Here is a 23,817-nt window from a genome sequence, read left to right as displayed (position 1 = left end):
GACAAACCCATTAACACCGACATTGGAACTCGACAAAACCCAATTATTTTTGATGACGTAAACTCTAATATCAATAATGAGAAGGCAGAAAATCTAAACGGGCAAAAAATAAATGTTGGTGGGCCTTTTGGGCCTTATCCTGCTGAGGAAAATGAGAGTTCTACAAACGAGTCCAGTAATGAACAATATATTGGGCCTACATTAACTAGAGATGGATCGGTTGATAGGCCTAGAAGTGGACCAATTAATGGGCCTGACCAACAAATCTTTAGGCTATCTTTTGAAGAATGTTGTGATAACATAAGTGTTGGGGGACTGGACCTCATTACCAACACAAAAAACCCTGTAACATCTAGAGTGGTATTTCTTTCTCCTGAATCTAACCAACCTTTATCCTCTCACAAAACGCATAACCCCTCCTCTCCTTCGGTCATTTCTTCGGGTGCCACACGCCCTAAACCTAAATCCAAAACCTCAAAAAGCACCTCCACGTCTGCTTCCCAAACTTCAATATGGAATCGTATTGGTAGGTGAAAAGTCTCCTCGAGAATTATGTATGCTAAAGCTTGGGCTCGCAAACTACACGCCAAAAAGGTTATTGACAAGAGGAAAGGATCTAAGTTAATTTCCAAAAAATCGAAAAGGTCCTTGTCCATAAAAGGAAATTCGACTGCGGTTTTGAAGGAATAAAGTGAGGTAAGTGTGAATTTTACCGAATTCAGAAATAAGATTGGAATTCGAATAAATGGGGACGCTACAGTCTCAGTGTAAGTATTCGTGGCTTTTGTTATTTTTTTTCATTCTCTATTGTTTCCCAATGAAGGTTATTCGATTAATATTCGCGGTTTTAAACAAACGGGTAAGGTAGAATGGTTTAGGAACATCAGATTAAAGGAGAATCCTGAAATAGTGGCAATTCAAGAATCTAAGTGTGGTAATGTGTCTGATGAGTTGGTAGAACGAATTTGGGGCTACCTAATTTTAAATTTATTCAAAAAGAAGTTGTGGGCAGGTCAGGAGGTATGTTCTTGATATGGGAACCTAATTTTTTCGATGTTAACGAAGCTATTGAAGGTGATCATTTTTTGGCGATTAAGGGTCGATGGAAAGGGCAAGAAAATGAGACTATTATTGTAAACGTATATGGGCCGCATAATGACTCTAAAAAGAGAGAGATGTGGGAAAGCTTAGAAAACTTATTGAAGTTTGATAACGAAGATTGGGTATTTTGTGGCGACTTCAACGAGGTTAGGATGCAACATGAAAGGCGTAATTGTGTTTTTCATCATAACAGGGCTGCTTTTTTCAATACTTTCGTAAACAATTCCAAACTTATCGAGATTCCATTAATCGGAAAATCATTCACCAGGATCTGCGATAAAGGGATGAAATTTAGAAAACTGGATCGGTTTTTGGTTTCGGAAAATTTTTTAAACAGATGGGGTGATGTCTTTGCGTGTGCACTTGATCGTAGAGATACAGACCATTGCCCTATAGTTTTGAAAAATAAACATGTAGATTTCGGACCCAAACCCATAAGGGTTTTCGATGAATGGTTAGATCATCCTGAGGCTGCAAAGGTTATACAAGAGGCCTGTAACACTACTATTACGTGCGGAAGGGCTGATCTAGTTTTTTGCAAAAAACTTAAGGCGGTCAGATTCTCACTCCGAGACTGGAGTAAGGATACCTTCGAAAATTTAGATAAAGAAATTGAAGCTCTTAAAACAGATTCTACCAATTGGGAGTTAAAAGCCGAAGTTGAAGATCTGTTTGATGCTGATAGACGAATCTGGATGGATGTTAGGGCTTCTTGGGTAAAAAAGGAATCGCAAAAGATTAACATGCTTAAGTAGAAAGCTCGATTTAAATGGGCGTCTGACGGTGAAGAAAACTCAAAATTCTTTCATTCCTACATTAAAAGACGTAATTGCAAAAATAACATTCGCGGGCTATTCATTAATGGTGTATGGGAAGAGGACCTGCTAGCAATCAAATCAGAGATTCATCGTTCCTTTAAAAATATTTTCGAGGACAACAACTCCACTCGTGATTCTGAGCTGGGCTCGGTCCAATTCAAATTATCAAATACTGAGGCCAGTAATCTTGAGTCTCCATTCACATAACAAGAGGTATTGATGGCTATTAAAGGTTGTGATAATTCGAAAGCTCCAGGTCCTGATGGGTTACCTTTTAAATTTTTCAAGAAATAGTGGGATATTATTAAACCGGACTTGATGAACGCGCTCCAATTTTTTTGGGATAGAGGAGATATCTCCTTTGGGTGTAATGCATCCTTCATCTCACTAATCCCAAAGAAATCTGATTCGGTGGAGTTGGGAGACTATCGTCCGATAAGCTTAATTGGTGGGTATTATAAGATCGTTGCAAAGATTTTATCTAATCGTTTGCGTGTTGTGGTTCCAAACTTGATTGGTGACGAGCAGACTGCCTTCCTGAAAGGCAAGTCAATTCTTGATGGTGTTTTGATTTTAAATGAAGCTGTTGAAGACTCCAAAAGACGCAAGTCAAAATCTTCCCTTTTCAAGGCTGATTTTTCTAAAGAGTTTGATTCACTCAAGTGGGGTTTTTTAACGGAGATAATGAAGCTTATGGGGTTTGGTTTGTGCTTGATTAATTGGATAAACGTGTGTCTCAAGTCTGCTTCTATTTTAGTTCTTGTAAACGGGTCGCCTACAAAAGAGTTCAGGATTGAAAAGGGAGTCCGACAAGGAGACCCGCTCTCACCATTTCTTTTTATTCTAGCGGGAGAAGGGCTAAACATGTTGGTTAAAAACGCAGCTGATGTTGGTTTATTCGAGGGCATCAGGGTAGGTAAAGATAATATCCCACTTTCTCATTTGCAGTATGCAGACGACACAATTTTTATAGGTAAATGGAAGAAACGAAACATCTTTAATGTTATGTTATTGCTCAAAAGTTTTGAAGATTTATCGGGCCTTAAAATAAACATCTCAAAATGCTGTTTATATGGGTTGGGAGTTTCGTGTACCGAGCTGAAAAACATAACAGGTATCATTGGTTGTAAAGATGGTAACCTACCTTTCTCGTACTTGGGTTTAACCGTTGGATCTAAATGAACAAAGAAGTTGACTGGTTAACTGTCATAAATAAATTTGAAAAAAGGTTGTCTGAATGAAAGTCAAAAGCGCTGTCTTTTGGTGGGAGGTTAACCATCATCAAATCGATTCTCTCGAGCTTGCCTTTGTACTTCTTCTCGATCTATCGCGCCCCTTCATGCGTAGGGATGGCAATGGATCGGATATGAATCGGGTGATGTCGTATCCATATCCATATCCATTTAATTTTTGTTCATCCATATCCATATCCATATCCATTTAGTTTCAGGTCATCTATCCATATCCATATCCAGTGGATTAAGCGGGTTAATGGATATCCAATGAATATTAAAAAAAAATTATAATATTTTATAATATGCGAATAAAATAAAAACGTAGTATAGCAAAAATGAATATAACATGACATAATAAAATCTATCCATAAGAATGTGTAATCTTTGTCGAAGATATAACAAAAATTATTATATTTACTATAAAACATAGATTATGAAAAACTAAATATGAAATTTGTAAGTTTGTTTTGTTAGATATACGTGTTTTATTTTAATATATTATAGTTATTTCATTATAGGATTTAAAACATAATGTAAATCTAACAGTAAACGAACTTGTAGTAGTAAAAATGTAAATATATATCTATATTTATGTATTTGTATGTGTATTTCGGGTGTTAATGAATATATCCATGGATGAAACTTTTCATCCATGTCCATATCCATTTAGGTTCATCCATATCCGTATCCATATCCATTTAGGTTCATCCATATCCATCATGAAGCGGGTGGATCCGGTGGATATCCATCGGATCGGGTGACCATTGCCATCCCTATTCGTGCGTCATTAATATGCTTGAACGAATGTGATGTAAGTTCTTCTGGGGCGGGACTGGGAATAACTCTAAACTTCACTGGGTTAAATGGGACGATGCTTTAAAATCTTATGACTTGGGTGGGCTTAACATTGGGACTTTAAAAGCTAAAAACTGGGCTCTTATTTGCAAATGGTGGTGGCGCTTTTTATCCGAGAAAGACTCTCTCAGGGTCAAAATTATCCAAAGTATATATGGGCGGGACGGGGGTTTGGGGATTGTTACAGTTTCTTCTTCTCAGGTCCGTGGCACACTTTGGAGTGACATAATTAAAACAGGCTGGATTTACAGAAGCTTGATATCAACCTCAGATGCTCTTTCGAGAAGACCATAGGCTTGGAACCTGATACTAAATTCTGGACGGAGAGGTGGATCGGCACGCAATGCTTCAAGGACAAATACCCAGGACTTTACAAGTTAGAAGCGGATAAAAACTGCAATATTTATGATCGAGCAAAATGGGTCAGCTCAAGCTGGTTGTTCAATTGGGATTGGGTACGTGAACCATCAGGCAGAGTCCAAAACGAATTAGCAAATTTGATCAATGATCTCCCGACAAACGGGTTTTCCAATTCTGACCGAGATAAATGGGCGTGGAGGTTAGATAGCTGCGGTATTTCAAAACATACACCTTGTCTAATATTCTCAATAAGGTAATGCTTGGGAGCTCGAGTTCTGGTAACATCACCCTTTTAAATAAGTTCCTTCCACAATCGTTAGGAGTGTTTGTTTGGAGATCGATGCGTGGAAGGTTACCGGTGAGGCTCGAATTAGACAAGGGGGCGTTGACCTCAATTCGGTTCGTTGTCCGGTTTGCGATAATGCCCTGGAATCTGTCGAACATATCATTTTGGAATGTAACTTGTCGATAGAAATTTGGTCACGGGTTCGGGATTGGTGGAATATTCCTTCCAGTTCAGTCTACACAGATTACAAAATGGCTTTGAATGTGGAAGATAGTCGAGGTTGGACGCAAAATGGTCATTTGATTTGGCAAGCGGTTCGATGGGTTAGCGGATATCTTATTTGGAGAAATAGAAACCATAAAGTTTTCAACAATGTGTCTAAATCTAGTGCGGATATTTTTAATGAAATTCAAGTTAGAAGCTTTGAATGATTTCGAAGAGAGCAAAAACACTATCGGTGGCTTGGCATCAATGGCTCTTAAATCCGAGTTATTATGGCAACGTGACTTCTATAAGATCCGGAATTGGCTAACTTGGACTTTATTTAGTTAATGGTTTAGCGTAATTTTGTGTATAATCTTGTATTCTATTTTTCGAGTTGTTCTCTCGAGTGGCTCGCTTTTGGCATGCCAATGTACATTTGTATATTGTTTTGAGTTTTAATATACCTTTTTGCTTTAAAAAAAAAACATACATTTATTTATTATTAAATTGCAACGTATATTATATACACAAATACTAATAATAAAAAATAAAATGTAAAAAGACGATTCAAGGCATGTGAACAGTGTTAAGTCATTATAGTTAGTATTATGTTATTATATAATTATAATTAATATCTCCTACTAATTATTTAATATCTCTTAATAATTATTTTATGTAATAGCTTACTTGAATGAAAATGGTCTATAGCAAATTATGGCTAAAATTATGGTTAAATAATAATTCATTCTTCTAATTATATGTTACCACTAATCGTTGAAAGTTCTTATATTATTGTGTAAGCTTAAATAAGAACTTGGATATACTCCGTATATAGTTTTCTTTTGGCTTAAAAACATGATACAAAAGGCTCTCTTATATTTATATGTTAATTTCCATAATATAATCATGATATTTTTTACTTGTGGTTAACCAAATCAACCTTTTTATATCTAGTCATTAACCAATTTAACTGAATTCACAAAACCGTTTACGAACCTAATCAAATTGTTAAAAAAGCTAATTAACTGAATTGTTAATTGTGGAAGCAATTTTAGCATATAACTGCTCAAACCGCCTCATGCTTACCCCTAAAATATTGTAACAATCAAAATTAGAGGGAAAAATGACAATTGATAACCATCAACAAAGTGCAACCTTTGACGGGTCAATACTTACTGCGTTTTTACTTTTTAAAGTAACATCTTGAGAAAAACTAAAAAATGAAAAAGGGCTAGGAAGCGGTCAAAAGTATGTTCATGTTAGACCGCATACATCTTACATCTTAGTAAAGTATGATTTATTGTCCAGAATAACTCAAATAGAAAGAACTTTGTTTATTTATTTATATAAAATTAAATTTTACTTGACTGTTATATAAATCAAATAACAAGTTGATGCCCACTTTTATTGTCACATAATCACGAAATCTAAATGTACTACTCCATATGTCATAAAGAAAGGTGTACACCTTAGTAATTGTTCATTTAAAAACATAATTTTAAATATTATTAAACTCTACAATTATACCTTCATGTAATACTTTAAATCATTTACTACCGCCGTCCCACCACAAGTGTCCACATTTCTATTTTGGGATGTCCCATTTCAAGTGTCCACTTTGTGTTTTAACCAATGAGAAGAGGTTATTCTGGAGAGAGAAGAATTTTGATTGTTTGAGAATGAAGTTAGTGGGATTTCCTAAAACTGTGTGCAAAAAGTAAGTGGACACTTGTAATGGGACGGAGGGAGTATTTCTTAATCAAATTCAGTCAAACTTACCTTAAATATAAAAGCAAAATTGACGTTTATCAAACATCTCTTATATATCCGACACAAATTTCAATGAGATAGTTTTTTCGGAGGAGAAAAAGGGTAAACCCGACCCTCTAACGGCTCTACACCGACCGGTCCCACAACCAACATGTGAGAAGAAAATCGCGTAACCAATGCTTAAAGGGACATGAGGTGAAGATTGAACCCATAACCTCCGCTTAGGCTACATGTCACTCAACCACTAAGCTATCATCGCGAAATATTTAAACATTTTAATTTATGCAGACCTGTAAAGATGATCGACACAATCCTTGATCTCAGAATGAAAATAGTGGGCAATTCCAAGGCGTTGTAGACGATCTACCATCCAACTTCGTTCAAACATGTCAACAGGGTATGCATTTGGGACTGTAGAATAATTAGTCATTTCATTAACTTGTTATATAACGATAACCAAAACTAGATGGAGCAATTGCATACTGCCATGAAAATAGGTAAATTTTTTGTTGAGATTTACCATAGCCTTTATAGCCACATTTTAAAATATCATATATTTAATTTATTTTATTATTTATAGTTTAAAGTTACCATTAATACTGATATCAATTTAAATAAGGAAAATCAATATTAAAAAATAAATATTTAAACAATATAATTAATTCAATTGAGCTTATAAACTTATCTATACTAAGTTTAAACTTTATAATGGTTACGTTTAATAAATCCTTTATTTATTATATTATAATGTTATGAAGTGGAGTCGCTGAAATAAATCAAAACTTAATTACTAACTCTCTTAGTCCTAAAAAATATTTTATTTTTAATTTTAGTTTATTCTATATATATTTATATAGAATAAATATAAATATAGAAAAGGTGAAGGATTGGTAAGTGGTAACTAGTTACTCTCTTAGTCCTAAAAAATAAATATTTTATTTTATTTTTAATTTTAGTTACTTTTAATTTTAGTTTACCTAGCATGGGATTGAATATTGTTGTTGTGTGTTTATATATATATATATATATATATATATATATATATATATATATATATATATATATATATATATATATATATATATATATATATATATATATTTAAAAGTAACTAGTTACCCCTTACAAATCCTTCACCTTTTTTCTTTCCTTTTTATATACAATGTAGCACATATGTTAAATTAATATTATTAGGAAATGGAATGACACTTCTCTAATGGATACTTTTGAAGGTTGATACAAGAAATTTGATATAAGTAATATGACGGTTTAGATAACTAACGTTACCATTTTAGAGAATTAACACTTTAATATATCATATATTATATTATTAAATTAAATTATTAGTTATAATTGTAATTAGTAACTATTACTTAATAGAATTTGATATTCGTTTTAATAGTATCTAAATATCTAAATATTTAAAAACCGAAACAAAATTGAAAATCAAGTTTATATCTGTAACTATTTAAAAACCGAAACTAAGTTGAAAATCAAGTTCATATTTGTAAATTGAAACGAAAATTGATTTAAAATATGGTTTGATGTTTTTATGTTTTAATTCGATTCAATTTTCTATTCAACACGCCTACTCGCTATTATATAACTGCACGTACGTACTTTACATAATTAAAAGATTCTAGATCTCCATCTATAGTTCTATACATATATATGATCATTCAAGATTTATCATAATAAACATGTATTCTCAACTTTTTAATTTGTATGTACGTATATATTTTTAATGGGTCAAATACTCAAATGGTTGATATTACCTCCTCCGTTAAATTTGGCAACCAGAGTTGTCAAATATGCAAGACATTTTTGATCTTTTGTTTGCATGTATACCATGCTTGTTGGTGCTGCAGATAACACAAAAGATCCATTTTTTGCTTGAAGTTTTAGAAGCTTTTTCCAGTCTAAATCTTTCATCCCTTCCAAGCTATAATGAAAAATTGTTGGTGTCTCGTAAAATATATCCTTTGGTATCCTAACAATTTCATAAAAATGTATAATAAATCTTAAGTTATTTAAAGGATCTATAAATTTTGATCATGGGCCGGGTCAAGAAAATGAATAATTAATCAAATGGACAAACTTTTTTAGCTTCGCGTCTCGTATTGCATGAATCTTTTTCAAGATAGGCGAATCGTATGGCATTTTGATATCTAGTTTTTGTGCAAGTTCGATGAGCGTAGTGAACCCTAACTCGAATCCAGATGTAAAATGTTCTTCCTTCTCATGTCTGATCTTGTTCAAATTTTCGTACACAAATTTCATTCCTGTATATAAACCATTAATTACTAATTAAGCTAATAGCAAGATGATGACAAATGGAATTTTTATTACAAAAGGATGAGGTCATGAGAATCTCAATATCATGAGAAGTTCAAAAATCTAGTGTTATTACAGTGAAAATTACCTTAAATACCTTTAGAGTATCATGATCACTTGCCACATATATTTATTTATCTTATAAAATTGATTAGAAGATAATCCGTATAAGAGGGATATATCATTATAATTAATTGTAAATTTCTTAGAAGCTAAATTTTTGAACAACTAGTCGAAAAAATAACATAGAAGACCAAAATAAAGAGAATATCACATCTATCATTTCCCATTTAAAGATATTAATTTTAAGGACAAATTTCAATAAAAGGTAATATTTTGACCACATATTCTTGTAAAAAAAGATACCATACTTTTATTTGGACTAGTTACATAATTGTTTTACCAAATGTTCATCAAAAAGAGAAATATCGTAATTTTAAGTTGAAACTCCGCTAAAAATTTTATAATACTACATTTTTTTGTTCACATTTCGTACCTGACTAATAAATATCTTTGGGGCAAAATCTTGTGACGAGTTCTTACATTAGTGAAATCATGTTTGCAATTATAGTGACAGTTTTGTAATTGGTTATATTCATGATATTAACTTAAAATATGTAGGTGACTTCCATATTTCATATAATTTACGAGCTTATTCGTTTTTGTTAATTAGTCAAATGGTAATATATCGTTCTTTTTATTATATTTGAATCAGAAAATGATGTATCGTTTATTTTTTAACGGCGTTCTGACTTAAAAGTAACAATACTCCTCATTTTAATTAACATTAGTAAAAAAAATCTTTTAAATAATACACATTATAATAGCTTACCTTTTATGAGAAATGGAGATAAAAAAAATTACCTTTGAGGGAATTTACCCTAATTATAGTTATTGGGTGTAAAATATACAAGATTTTTTAAATTGAAAATATTATAATGAAAGTAATATGTACCATCCACGTGGTTGCTGCATTATCAAATCCAATGAGGTGACAACCACGTCATCAAAATTTTGACTGGAAATATTTTTCAAAAAAGATGAAGACGTAGTTGTCATCTTTTCAATGAGTTTCCAGCCACGTAAATGGCACATGATGCATATTACGTAAACAGAAACTTTTCAATATAGGGGTCTTTATACGAAGAAAATTTATCGAGTCAACAACAATCTCTCTGTCCATAGAATATTGAGAGAGATGACTTTCATTACTCTTTAAGATGTTTCATTTTGGGTAAAGAAATGACTTCTTTTTATTCTAGAATAACGGAAGGATTGTGTACATCTTATTTTCCCCATATCTCACCTTTGTGTGATTGGATTTTGGTGTTGTTGTATACGGAGGAAATTGAAACCTGAGCCATTGAAGGATATTGGTAAAAATGATATTATTTTATTAATAATTTTTGTCTTTTATGTTAATTTGAAGGCCATTTTTTCCTTTGTTTTCTTTTATCAAAATTAATTATTACTACTCTAATTTTACCTTTTTCACATTTATCGGCATGAACATTCCAAGTAGTTAGTGCGACCACACAAGCCAACGTATTGAGAAGCCTATCACATGCAGAAAACAATGACGATTCGCCCCACGAGCCATCAACGAGTTGATTGTTCGCAATCCATTGTAAGCTTGATGGGAACTGAGGGCCACCACTTGGTCCGTTGACATTTTCTATAAGCGCGACCCAAGCTGTGTCGTAAGCTGAGATAGTTGTTGCCCCATCGTCCATCGAACCAAAAATTAATTGAATCGCTTTGACATACTCCTCAATTGAATGTCGTTCTTTTAGACATGGCAAATCACTATGTTGCTCTACAACTGAGTCATAGTCTTAGCGTCATCCAAAGATCAATTTGTTTGTTTAAAATTTATAATAATACGTAGCTTAAGTAATTTGAGTAGAAAAATCATCATATATATATATATATATATATATATATATATATATATATATATATATATATATATATATATATATATATATATATATATATATATATATATATATAGTGGTAGGATATAGGATAATGAGGAAGTAACCAATTGAGGGGAAGCGGAGAGAAGCAATTTTTTTCTTTCGTTTTTTGAAAAAACTTTGTTCGCGAACATTATAAATTGGATGAAAGTATGAACATTTAAAAAAGACACTTTGTGATACATGTTTTTATTTGGCGGAAAAACGCTCGAAGAAATAATATATAACAATTATCGTATTTTTCGAACGTATTTTGAGGGTTTAGAAATTAGAGTTTAGAAATTTAGGGTTTAGGGTTTAGATTTAGGGTTTAGATTTAGGATTTAGATTGAGTTTTTAACACGAACGGTTTAGAGTATAGGGTTTAGGGTTTTGGATTTAGGGACTAAACTCAAAACAATAAACCTTAAACCCTAAACTCTAAATCGGACTAAATTTTGACAAAAAGTATTTCACAAAACTTGAAAAGAAAAAAAAAACGTTCGAAGATTAACATTTTTCACGATCAATATTATCTTGAATGTTATTTTTGTCGATCGTTTTTCCGCCTAAATAATAACATTCATCACGAAGTGTCTTTTCTAAATGTTCATATTTTCGTGTGATCTTGATGCCTGAAAAAAATTCGAAAAAAAAATTTGCTTTCCCCCACTTCCGTCTTGATGATGACTACATATATATATATATATATATATATATATATATATATATATATATATATATATATATATATATATATATATATATATATATATATATATATATATATATATATGGAGTTGATCTGTACACCACTTGTTTTTTTGCCATACACCACCAAACTACAATCTTTGATTATTTTACCCTTTCTAACTCATGGCTCTTTTCCCTAAATTAATTATGAGAAAGGGTAAAATGGTCGAAAATTAAATTTTGGTAGTGTATGGCAAAAAGTAAGTGGTGTACGTATCAGCTCCCATATATATAAGTGGTATTTTTGAGATAAGAGGATAAGTAAAATGAGATTTATATATCTTTTACATTAGAGCTTCAATTTAAAAAAAAAAAAATTCCGTGATTATATATATATATAATTTTAATAAGTTGCTCAAATACCTCTTTTTGAAGGCGTGTTCAAAGACTTGCACCGTAAATTGGCGCGCCTTACATCACCTACAGACGAGTAAAAATGATACATATGCTTCAATTACATGTCTATATATCTACTTTTATACGTGTAATTTCTTAAGAATTATATTTAAAGAAATTATGGTGTCATTAAATGCGATATAACACTTCATTCTTATGTTTTCTTTTGAGCGAAAAAGAAAAAAAAAAAAATTAAAAACAATTATTTAACTGTTTTTTTTACTAGTGGGAAGGTAGGAAGGAATGAAAACAGATGAAAAAGAGTAATAGATTAAACGTTTTTATGTTTTGAGGATTTTCCATTCAAAAACGAGTAGATTGTGAAGGAAAGAAAATCAAGTACTGTATCTGTAAGTACTGTATCTGTAATGATTAATAACAACCATAAATTAAGTCTCAAATAATCTTACGTTCTATTCTTTGTCATCTTGGTTCGATAGTTATATTCACTAAGTTAATCATTTTCTATCATATAACTTTTTTACCTTCGTTCCTTCCAATATGAGAACACATATATTATTTTATATGAGTAATATATTTTCATTTCCATATGTTTTTTTTTTTTTTTTTCCATCTCACCTTTCAACTGAAAAAAACTTGCAAATACAGTGTAAATGTGTAATTGCAGCACAAGGTAACTAAACCGTTTAGCAAAATACTATAATATGATAATATGATGATATGTAATTACAATATTAAATATAATAGGCTTATGGGTGTGTTTGGGTGACGAGTTTGTTGGAGCTTATGGGAGCTTATAAGAGCTTAAGCTTATGATTTTAATAAGCTTCAAGTCATAAGCTTCGTTTGGTAGATCAAAAAAGTAGAGCTTATGAAAATCATAAGCTCTGAAAAAATAAGCTACTTCTGGTAGCTTATGAAAAAAAGTAAAGCTTATGAATTGGAAAATAAGCTCCAGCTAGTTTACCAAACACTTATGAAAAATAATAAGCTCCAGCTACCAATTTTAAGGATAAGCTCCAGCTTCCATAAGCTCTAGCTCCAACTATAGCTACAAGCTCCAGCTAGTTTCATCCAAACACACCCTATATTGGGTTTGTAATCCAAGTCATCTTCCTTTGAATTGAGTCGCATATGTAATTGTCTCCCTTGCCTCTAGCTAGCTTCATCGGCTTTGTTCAATGAAACATGGCTCAATCATATACTCCTTTTTGTATTTTGAATTTTTATTAAAAGGTTATATATAACTTAAAAGGATATAATAGTAAAAAACATATTTTAAGTTTTGTACGTAATAAAATTTTTCTTGTTACATATCATTTAAGAATTTAAGAAACCATAAGTAACAAAGACAATATAGTCAAAATAAAAACATGCCTGTGAATAAATGAAAACGTTTGTGAAGAGGTGGGGCTGGACGATATGTTACGGCGGTGTAAGACAGCCAATGGTGGTTTGTGGCAGTTGAAAGAGGTGTTGCAACTATAGTCTGCATGATGATTTTGTTTTGTTTTTTTTTATTGTCGTTTGATTCGCAAAAAAGTATAATATATAAAGATTATTAAGATCTAATCATCTAACTAAAAATCTAAAGTGTGTTTCTAAATTTGGAATATAATAAGGCAATGTGAATCATGCATAGTACTTAATGATTTTGTTGATCCTAATGGACCCATTTCAACTTTTAGCATTGTTCTAACCTTTCAACTATGATAATAAACAAGTGAGATTAACCTCGCGCATTACTTGCGAGAAATATTTGTGGTGTATTAGTAATTGTAACGATTCTTTTTTTTTGGTTAGTTCTTTAACGATCGTTAAATTTGACTTTTGTGTCATACGTGAATTAAATAACATTTTTATGTATATTAAACTATAGATATAATTTGTAACATTTGTGTGGCAACCTTTAATAAGCATTCCTATTATTGGTTATGTGCAATCTCACGTATATAGAAAATAACATTTTTATGTTATCCATTATTAATAAATATTATTTGTAATACTTATTAGAACCTATTATTATATTAAGAATTTCTATTCTTAATGTTGTGTGGTTTAAACCCGTTGACCATCAGAAAACGTTACGGTTAGTAAAAACCGGGAAAAAAGTTTGTTAAGACAACGAAACGTATAAATATTTATTTTTAATAGTTATTTTATATGATTATTGAGTCATAGGATTTCTTTTAACTATTTAGGAGTTTCTTAATTTAAAAACTAGAGAAATTCGTTTAAACGCTCGGTTAACGTTCCAATTTTTCAGTTTCAGTTAACGACACTGCGACACTCATCGGATTACACAATAGAGTTACTAGCTAGACCAAATGAGCCTAATGACCCCCTCCCAGGCCAAGCTGGCCTAAATTCCCCCCATGGATACCCCTTTTGTTCTTTTAGCCCACTTGTTAATTACATCTAAATTAGGTATAGTTTATTTTTTTTTCTCTCATTCACTTCTCAAGATTTTTCCCACTTTCTCTCTGCGTTTTTTTGGCCGTGACTTCCAGCCCCCACATGACACCATCATCATCATCATCTCCTTCAAATCATATTCAATTCATCACCAAATCATTAAATTAATTATAGATTCGTGCTTCTCTCGGTCATCTCTACGCATACGTACTATCAATCTTGCTTTCTAGCCCTAATCTCTTATTGACTGATGTTGTACATATTCATAGTGTAATCATGTCTAGTGCTCGAGTCATTGAGTGTATGCATATTTTTAGGCGTTAATCTGATCGTTTGGTGACTATTGGTTAAATAACGAATTTGATAATTATGCTACTGCTATATATGCTTGAGTTTCTGATTATGATATATATGTAGTTGTATTGCTTTCGAAAAGTTAATAACTTTTCATTTAGATATCCCATGATTTCGATTTACGGATCGAAAGTTAGGGTTATATAGATTTCGTATGAATATCGTGTTTGATTTTGCTATTCTGAAAATATATGAGTTAGAACCAGGTCATGAGAGGTTTATAATTGTATTCCTTAAAAAATACAATTTTGTTTCATTTAGATATTACGTCGTTTTCGTTGTACAGATCTTAAATTATGAACATAGCATGTTTTACGAAAAACTGACTTGACCTTTGATCATTCATTTTGTGATTGTGGTAAATTGGTAAGATGGGTTTGCATGATCTTCTAGAAAATGTTCAATTACATGTATAGGAAGGTTCTCCAATTGGCGGTAACATGATTTGAGTCGTTATGTGATAGATGTGCTACGTGTAAAAACGTGTTTCATTCTTGTTATCAAATCTGCCAATTTCAACTTCAACAAATAAACTGTACAAATTGGCTAAACCATTTTTCTTCAAAACTTTACAGAAGGTAGTTTAACTTGTTTTAGAATTCTCCAATCGAACACGTATTATTTTGAATTTTCGCAATTTTTGTATAAATGTTTTGCTCGGAAGACTTGATTGTAACTAAAGTTTTGTAAGTGCTTAGCCAACGTGATAAGACTTTTTAGAAAGAATATTATATGATGTATTGATATGGAACTTGACATGATGCTATGATTCTTGTGCTATGAGATATGACCAACTATTTACGTGTGATCATGGCATGCTTAGTGTATAATTGGTAAATGTAACATGATGTCATGAAAAGGTTAAGATTTTGTTATTTTGTCATGGTATGAAGTTTGACTTTGATTTAGATGTTTGACTTTGTTCTAGTTTATGCATGTTGTGTATGTTAGACTAATATGAACCTCGTAGGTTATGATGTTTTATTGATTAGTATTTATAGAGATACATAGAAACCCTATGAACCTTAAACCCACAAACGGGCCGGGCTATACTAAATGGGCTAACCATAATCTCTAGTCTAACACTCCCCCGCAGTCCGAACGGCGACATTGTGAAAGTTCGGACTGGAATAAAACAATAAACATTAAATAAAGACATAAATAAACTTTTTTTTCCATGTTAAATGTTAGAACTCCGTCAATATTATTTCATTGTAGTGCAGTATTTCTAAAGTACATAAACCCTAAAACCTAAATAAACTCTAATGGAGCCTAAGCCCACATACGGACTTGGACTATATTATCCTCTAACACTCTCCCTCAGGCCGAGCGGCGAAATCACGAAAGCTCGGACTGAAATAAACACTAAATAAATAAAAGATAACTTTTTTTGTTCTCGTATTTGTTGCACCGAATTGACTGATAATCGTTGATTGTTTGCGTTGATTAACTGCATTTCCTTTTCCGTAACGTTTTTTTTACGTTGTGGCTTGCTTTGCCTAAGGATTGAGCAGGACTTGGGCATTGTCGACAATACCAATCTTCATCAAAGCTGCAAAAAGAGATTTTTTTTTCTTCTATTCTTTTTTTTCCAGGGTTTGGAACCTAGTCATGCTAGACGGCTCATCCCCAAGCCGATTATTTAGTTTACTCACTTATTTTAGAAAAGCAAGATGAACAAACGAAACCATAAATAATAAGAGTGACTGTGATGACATGGAAATTTCTGACCAAATTTAAACTTAATCTTTGTATGATTAACGTTTCCGACACGATAAGCAAAGTCTGTAAAACTTAATCTCAATATTTTTGAACTACTTCCATATGTTCAATTACCCTTCGATGGTTCTCAACGATTCGCGAACCATTATATGTAAATAGATACATATATATACTATAACTTGAACGCGTAACAAAGTATTAAGTTTATGATACTGTGCATTAAACTTATTGGTTTATATATCTATTTGAATATATATGATAAGTTGGAATATTAATTGTATGAATAGCTTACGATGTATATTTAAAATGTGTTTATTAATATTGAGAATAGATATTAACTTGGTTATGAAACGTTTGATAATACTATTATATTAGTAAATATCGAGAAGATGATTTATAGAAGTAATTGACCAAAACACTCAATTGTATAAGTTATATTTCGAGTGATATAGTTTATGGATAATTTAAGTCTATATTTTGGCAAAGGTACGAGTCACGAAAGGTAAAGTACAAGTTTTCTCAGTGTACGAAAGGACGTTCGAAAAATTGGAACCGGGACATAAGTCGAGTGATGACGTACGACTTATCGGAACTAAAATTACAAATCAACTATACACGAGAATATAATATAATATATAAATAATTATATAAATTAAATATATTATATACATTATTTTTAAATATGTCGACGAACTACAAAACAAAACAGATATGAGCTGGAACTGGGGCTCATGCGATCGCATGGGTTCCCCTCACATTCCCCATGCGATTGCATGGCAGTGGGAGTCAGGAGAGGAGTATAAAGCTCGATCGATTTCTGGTTCTGTGAATCATTCCATCCATCTATCTCTCACATATCTCTCACTATATATATTATAATAATAATAATAATAATAATAATAATAATTATTATTATTATTATTATTATTATTATTATTATTATTATTATTATTATTATTATTATTATTATTATTATTATTATTATATAAAATACTACGACGAGGTCATGAGCGTGTCACTTTCAAAATGGGTTCTCAAACGGGTTAAAGCTAAGGAAATTATGGATTATAGCTATGGAGGTTATGGGTAATGTTCGTGGGTAATATTCGCAAGTAAAACCTAGTGTTTATCATCTCCGTTGTATCTACGTACTTTCCTGCAATATTGAATCACAATATTGATACGTGAGCATTCATATCTTATCTTTTATATATTAATAGTGTATACATGTCTAGTGCTCGAGTATATATGTTTGTACATGCTGATATGCTTTAATTTTTTCGTTAAACACTTTATGATGAATCACTAATTTAATACATATATTACTGATAAAAGATATATGATATGCATGTTTTTGGAAAGCTGGCGAAAAATCAATAACTTTTCATTTAGAAATCGCGTAATTTCGATGAACGAATTAAAAGATATGGTTAACTGAATTATGATTAACATTAATTGAAATTGCTTTTGAATCTGCAATTGATATTTAAACAACTTGTTTATAAGATTGATATAAGGCACGTCTCGTCTTGTTGAGCAATTGTCAAAATTGATTGTTTTATCATATTCTAAAGCCTTATAAAAACTATAGCCTAATTTTACAAGAATTGGAAAACTATGTGAAATGTTAAAATGTTTCGATTGCCATGATCATTCAACTATAGTATTGAGTCTGATTGACTTTTTGAAATGACTTTTGATAACTTTGTATGTCGATCTCGAGCATTAGGATTGTGATACACTATGACCAGACCTAGCTTGATAGACATTTATTGACCAACATATGTTCTCTAGGTTGAGATCTACGGTTAATTGGTATTTCGAGTTTCGGTTACGTTTCGGTGAACGACTTTATGTGCTGCTAAGGTGGGTTTCATTTGCTCCCTTTTTAATTGCTTTTGCAATCTATATTTTTGGGCTGAGAATACATGCACTTTATTTTAAACACAATGGACACAAGTACATACTAAATTCTACACCGAGTTTGAACCGAAAATCCCTTAGCTTTGGTAACTAGTAACTGCCGGTTATAAGAACTGGTGGGCGCGAGTAGTTATATATGGATCCATAGGGCTTGACATCCCCGTCTGTTCCAGGTATAGAAACCCTAGCCTGAACTATAAAACATACGTATGCTATTTGAGTTTAGTACACGTTAGTTTGCGTGTATTGTACATGTTGGTTGCATGTATGTTAAAACATGGGTACTTATTATATATACGTTAAGTTTAGTTACCAGGGTGCTCAATTTTGTAGAATATTTTGATAAACGTTTCTGGATGAAACAACTGAAATCTTGTGATCCACCTTTATATACAGATTATGCGAAACATTAAAACTATGAACTCACCAACCTTTGTGTTGACACTTGTTAGCATGTTTATTCTCAGGTTTCCTAGAAGTCTTCCGCTGTTTGCTTATATGTTAGACAAACTTTGTGCATGGAGTCATACATGCTTTATTCAAGAAAACGTTGCATTCACAAAACCTTCATCATGTATCTATTTTGACTGCATTGTCAACGAAAGTATTATTGTAAACTATTATATTATGGTGATTGTCTATATGTAGAAATCATCAGATGTCGAAAACCTTTGATTTAAATATTCATTTATGGTATACCTTTTCAAAAGAATGCAATGTTTATAAAACGTATGTGACAACGCTAAATTTTTTTTTTTTTACATATTTAAAATGTGGCGGAAGCATTAATATTAATTAAACCATTATAATAACAAAAACATATAATAATTACATATCCAAATCATTTTACAGCTAGTATTAAACTATTACATCTAGTGTCACATGACATTACAACCAAATTTGGTTTAACAGAAAAGACACATCAGAGTTTCTTCATTGTCAAACATAACATCACCATGTCCTTCTGCTCCCCAAAACACGATATCTACAAAAGCTAATAACCTGCAGGGAGGAGATGGAGTTGTGATAATGCTAAAAACGAACATATATTTCATAGCATTATCCCTCAAGAAAGACAAGCTTTTAGTTGCAATTATTCTATTTACAAGTGATATTCGTTTAAATAATAAAAGGTGAAGACAAAAGACAGATTCAACGAATTGAAGACACAAACGACCAAAAAGCTCAAAAGTACAAAGTACAATTAAAATGGTTCAAATTATTGATGAGAAACGTCTCAAAATTATAAGAGTACAAGACGCGAAACGCAAAGTACAAGATATTAAATTATACGCAAGGCCGTTCGAAAATCCGGAACCGGGACCAGAGTCAACTCTCAACGCTCGACGCAATGGACTAAAAATTACAAGTCAACTATGCACATAAATATAATATAATATTTAAATAATTCTTATAATTATTTATATATTATATTTATTTATTAAAACGTCGACAAGCTTGAAAACAAAAATATGTGAGCTGGTACCTACCCCCATGCGATCGCATGGCCTGGAGGCACAAAAGCCATGCGATCGCATGGCACACTTTTTCAGTCCAGGTCCTATAAATTTCGCAGTTTAGTGATGATTTTATCCTATCTTTTTCTCTTCTCATTCATACGTAAATATATATATATTTATATTATAATTTTAATTTTAATTTTAATTTTAAATTCTAATAATAAAGGTATGTTAGCGAATGTTGTAAGGGTGTAAGTCGAAATTCTGTCCGTGTAACGCTACGCTATTTTTAATCACTGTAAGTTATGGTTAATGATATTTTTAATTTAATGTCTCGTAGCTAAGTTATTATTATGCTTATTTAATGCCGAAGTAATCGTGATGTTGGGCTAAATATTAAATTTGGGTAATTGGGCTTTGGACCATAATTGGGCTTTGGACCATAATTGGGCTTTGGACCATAATTGGGGTTTAGACAAAAGAACGACACTTGTAGAAATTAGACTATGAGCTATTAATGGGTTTTATATTAACTAAATGATACCTCGTTGATTTAATATATAGACTTATAATTTGACGTATTTATATATAACCACATACGCTTGACTGGGTACGGTGGGCGGGATATCTATAAATACCAATAATTATTCATTTTACCGGACACGAAACTGGATTAATAGTTAATAGACTTGTTGAAACAAGTGTGGATTACATTCAAGGGTAATTGGTGTAATTGTTAATAAAGTAGTAAAACCTTGGTCTACACGTAGTCGATAACCTGGTGTTTTCATTAAACAAAGTATTAAGACCTTGTTACAATTCGAATCCCCAATTAGTTGGAATATTTGACTTCGGGAATAAGAATAATTTGACGAAGACTTTCGCACTTTATGATTATGACTGATGGACTATTATGGACAAATCCGTATGGACATATCGAATAATCCAGGACAAAGGACAATTAACCCATGGTAATAAAACTAAAATCAACACGTCAAACATCATGATTACGGAAGTTTAAATAAGCATAATTTATATATTTCATATTTAATTGCACTTTTAATTATTGCACTTTTATTTATTGTCATTTTATTTAATTGCATTTTTAATTATCGTACTCTTTAATTATCGCAATTTTATTTTATCGCACTTTTATTTATCGCAATTTCATTATCGTTATTTAATTTACGTTTTAAATTAAGTCTTTTATATAATTAATATTTTACATTAGGTTTTAACTACGACTAAAAGTTTTAAAATCGACAAACCGGTCATTAAACGGTAAAAACCTCCTTTTTATAATAATAATATTACTTATATATTTTTGTATTTTTACAAATATAGTTTTTAAAAATATAGCGTTAAGCTTGTTTAAAAGATCCCTGTGGAACGAACCGGACTTACTAAAAACTACACTACTGTACGATTAGGTACACTGCCTATAAGTGTTGTAGCAAGGTTTAGGTATATCCATTCTATAAATAAATAAATATCTTGTGTAAAATTGTATCGTATTTAATAGTATTTCCTTGTAAAAATTAATACTATTTCATATACCCCTCGCATAACATCAAGGGGAATTAGCACGAAGCTAAGTGAGTACGACTAACTACATGTTATAGCATACACAAGTGTTATACTAATCATGTCACATAGTCTAACACACAAACATCACCCAAGTGCCGTCTACAGAGACTCTGGAGGCTCGGCCAAACCATTAACCACCAGCTGATCGGACTGGGGCTTACCAGAAGTTCCTCCACCACCGTATGTATATACATAATCCACACGCGACAGACGCGTCATTCACATATATATACACCACGGTTGTCTAGGCTACCACAGAGGAACCCAACCCGCAGGTTGATCTCTCCTATCGACGCTACCACATAATAGGGACGCACTGGGCTCCAGCAGATAAGCATCTACTAACATGCAGTCATCACAAGTACTAACTAACCACAACAATAAGTATATCTAACAAGCATGGCAATCATAATATAACATGCTTCTATATACTATATTCTCCAGTTAGTCTCACTCACCAATTACCAACAACCAGCTCAGATAATCTACTACTGAGCTGCTTCCTTATCTTTATCACCTGAGCATAAGGCAAATCAAGTTAGTTACTGTCCATTATCATCAAATAACATAATACAGAAATTTTTGTCAGAAAAGGTGTCCGCTAAAATTTTTTGCTTAACTTATGCACTTTCAAAATTTACATCCTAGACATCAAAATACAAACGGGCAGCATAACGGCTAAAAATCAACACTTGGTAAAATATTTCACTGCCAAAGACACTCGGTCGACTGTCATAGACAGTCGGCCGACTGTCTTCACTCACTCGGCCGAGTGTCTAGTCACTCGGTCGATGGTCTCTCACAGACACACTCAGCCGTGGGTCTTACACACTCGGTCGATGGTTGAGTCGGTCGGTCGAGTGTCTCGACACACTCGGCCGACTGTGTTTATCTGCAGAAGCTAAAGCCAAAGTGATGGGTTTCACCTAAAATCGACCAATTCTTGCTCTAGAGCTCGATTATGACCTCAAAACTGACCAAACCGAAGACACTATACATTAAGAAACATAAACTCACAAGATTTGGACTCAAACAACATCAAATCTAACCATTTTGACCCAAATTACTCATTTTGTAAAAACTAACACAAAACCCAATTTTCTTGAAGATTAAAGCATGAAATGCTATAAATCTTACCTTGATAGAATCAGTAAAACACAAGGAACAAGATAGTAAGAAAGATTCAAGCTCAAGAACAAGGATTCTAGATTAGGGTTTTGATGTAAGTGAGAGTGAAGGTATGGTGTTTTGAGAAGAAGGGTCTAGAAATGGAAAGAAAGAACACAGACTAGTCACTAAATTGTGGTTAATTCCCACACTGTGTGACACACGGGTATTTATCAGTTATCTTATATCTTTCGTACATCATTTGGCAACCCAAATGAAGTCCAAATTAAATAAACAAACCTGTTCTATGACCCTTGTCACAAACTGGTCCTAACCATATCATTAAATAATAATAAACATTAAATAAAAGATATAAGTATATAATAACACAACACCAACTTAAGGGCAAACTAGTAATCTTACAGCTAGGCCCGGTTGAGGATGTTACAAATCTACCCCTTAAGAAGATTCCGTCCTCGGAATCTGGTCAAGGTCAAATAACTGAGGATAGCGCGCTCTCATTAACTCCTCGGTTTCCCACGTCGGGTTGGAACCTAAACTATGCAACCATTCCACTAACACCATAGGAATCTGTTTCTTTCTTAGCCTTGTGACTTTCTTATCCACTATTCTAATCGGCTCTTCTACTAATTTCTTGGTCAAATCAACTTTCAAGTCTTTCAATGGAAGAATCTGACTTTCATCGTCTACTTTACACCTTCTTAAATAACAAACATTGAACGTATTGTGTATTCCTGCTAATTCTGATGGAAGATCTAAAACAACAGTTTGATCATTCAAAATTTCTTTGATCGGAAATGGCCCAATATATCTCGGAGCTAGCTTACCACGCTTACCAAACTTGATCACCCCTTTCCATGGTAAAACTTTCAGATACACTTGATCCCCTACATTAAATGTTATCGGACATCTACGCGGATCAGCATACATCTTTTGTCAGTCTCTGGCTGCTTTTAACTTCTCACGTGCAATTTCAACTTTTTCTGCAGTTATTTGAACAATTTCGGGACCTGCAAATTGTTTCTCATGTAGAGACCCGTCCTAATCCATAAGGACGAATACAATAACATATGATTACAACGCGAGGTATCTGACCTCTAAATGATACATTTTATAAACATTGCATTCGTTTTTAAAAGGCAAACTTTCATTACAACGAAAGTTGACGGCATGCATACTGTCTCATAATATATCCAA

General features: G+C 32.3%; 1 protein-coding gene across 1 annotated transcript in view; it reads right to left on the bottom strand.

Moving 5' to 3' along the window:
* LOC139841337 (ent-copalyl diphosphate synthase 1-like) overlaps positions 1-23,550 on the bottom strand; it is a 33,238-nt gene extending 9,688 nt beyond the window's left edge. Inside the window, exons 1-5 of the mRNA XM_071831560.1 lie at positions 23,448-23,550; positions 10,450-10,779; positions 8,728-8,911; positions 8,405-8,619; positions 6,920-7,040 (exon numbers count right to left, since the gene is read on the bottom strand). Coding sequence (XP_071687661.1) covers positions 6,920-7,040; positions 8,405-8,619; positions 8,728-8,911; positions 10,450-10,779; positions 23,448-23,550 — 953 coding nt within the window. The remainder of the gene's footprint in view (positions 1-6,919; positions 7,041-8,404; positions 8,620-8,727; positions 8,912-10,449; positions 10,780-23,447) is intronic.
* Positions 23,551-23,817: the final 267 nt, after the last annotated feature.

The sequence above is a fragment of the Rutidosis leptorrhynchoides genome, chromosome 4 (genome assembly GCF_046630445.1).
Source record: "Rutidosis leptorrhynchoides isolate AG116_Rl617_1_P2 chromosome 4, CSIRO_AGI_Rlap_v1, whole genome shotgun sequence".
In the NCBI taxonomy this organism is placed as follows: Eukaryota; Viridiplantae; Streptophyta; class Magnoliopsida; order Asterales; family Asteraceae; genus Rutidosis; species Rutidosis leptorrhynchoides.
The sequence above is the reverse complement of the archived record's forward strand: the minus strand, read 5'-3'. Positions and strand labels throughout refer to the sequence as shown.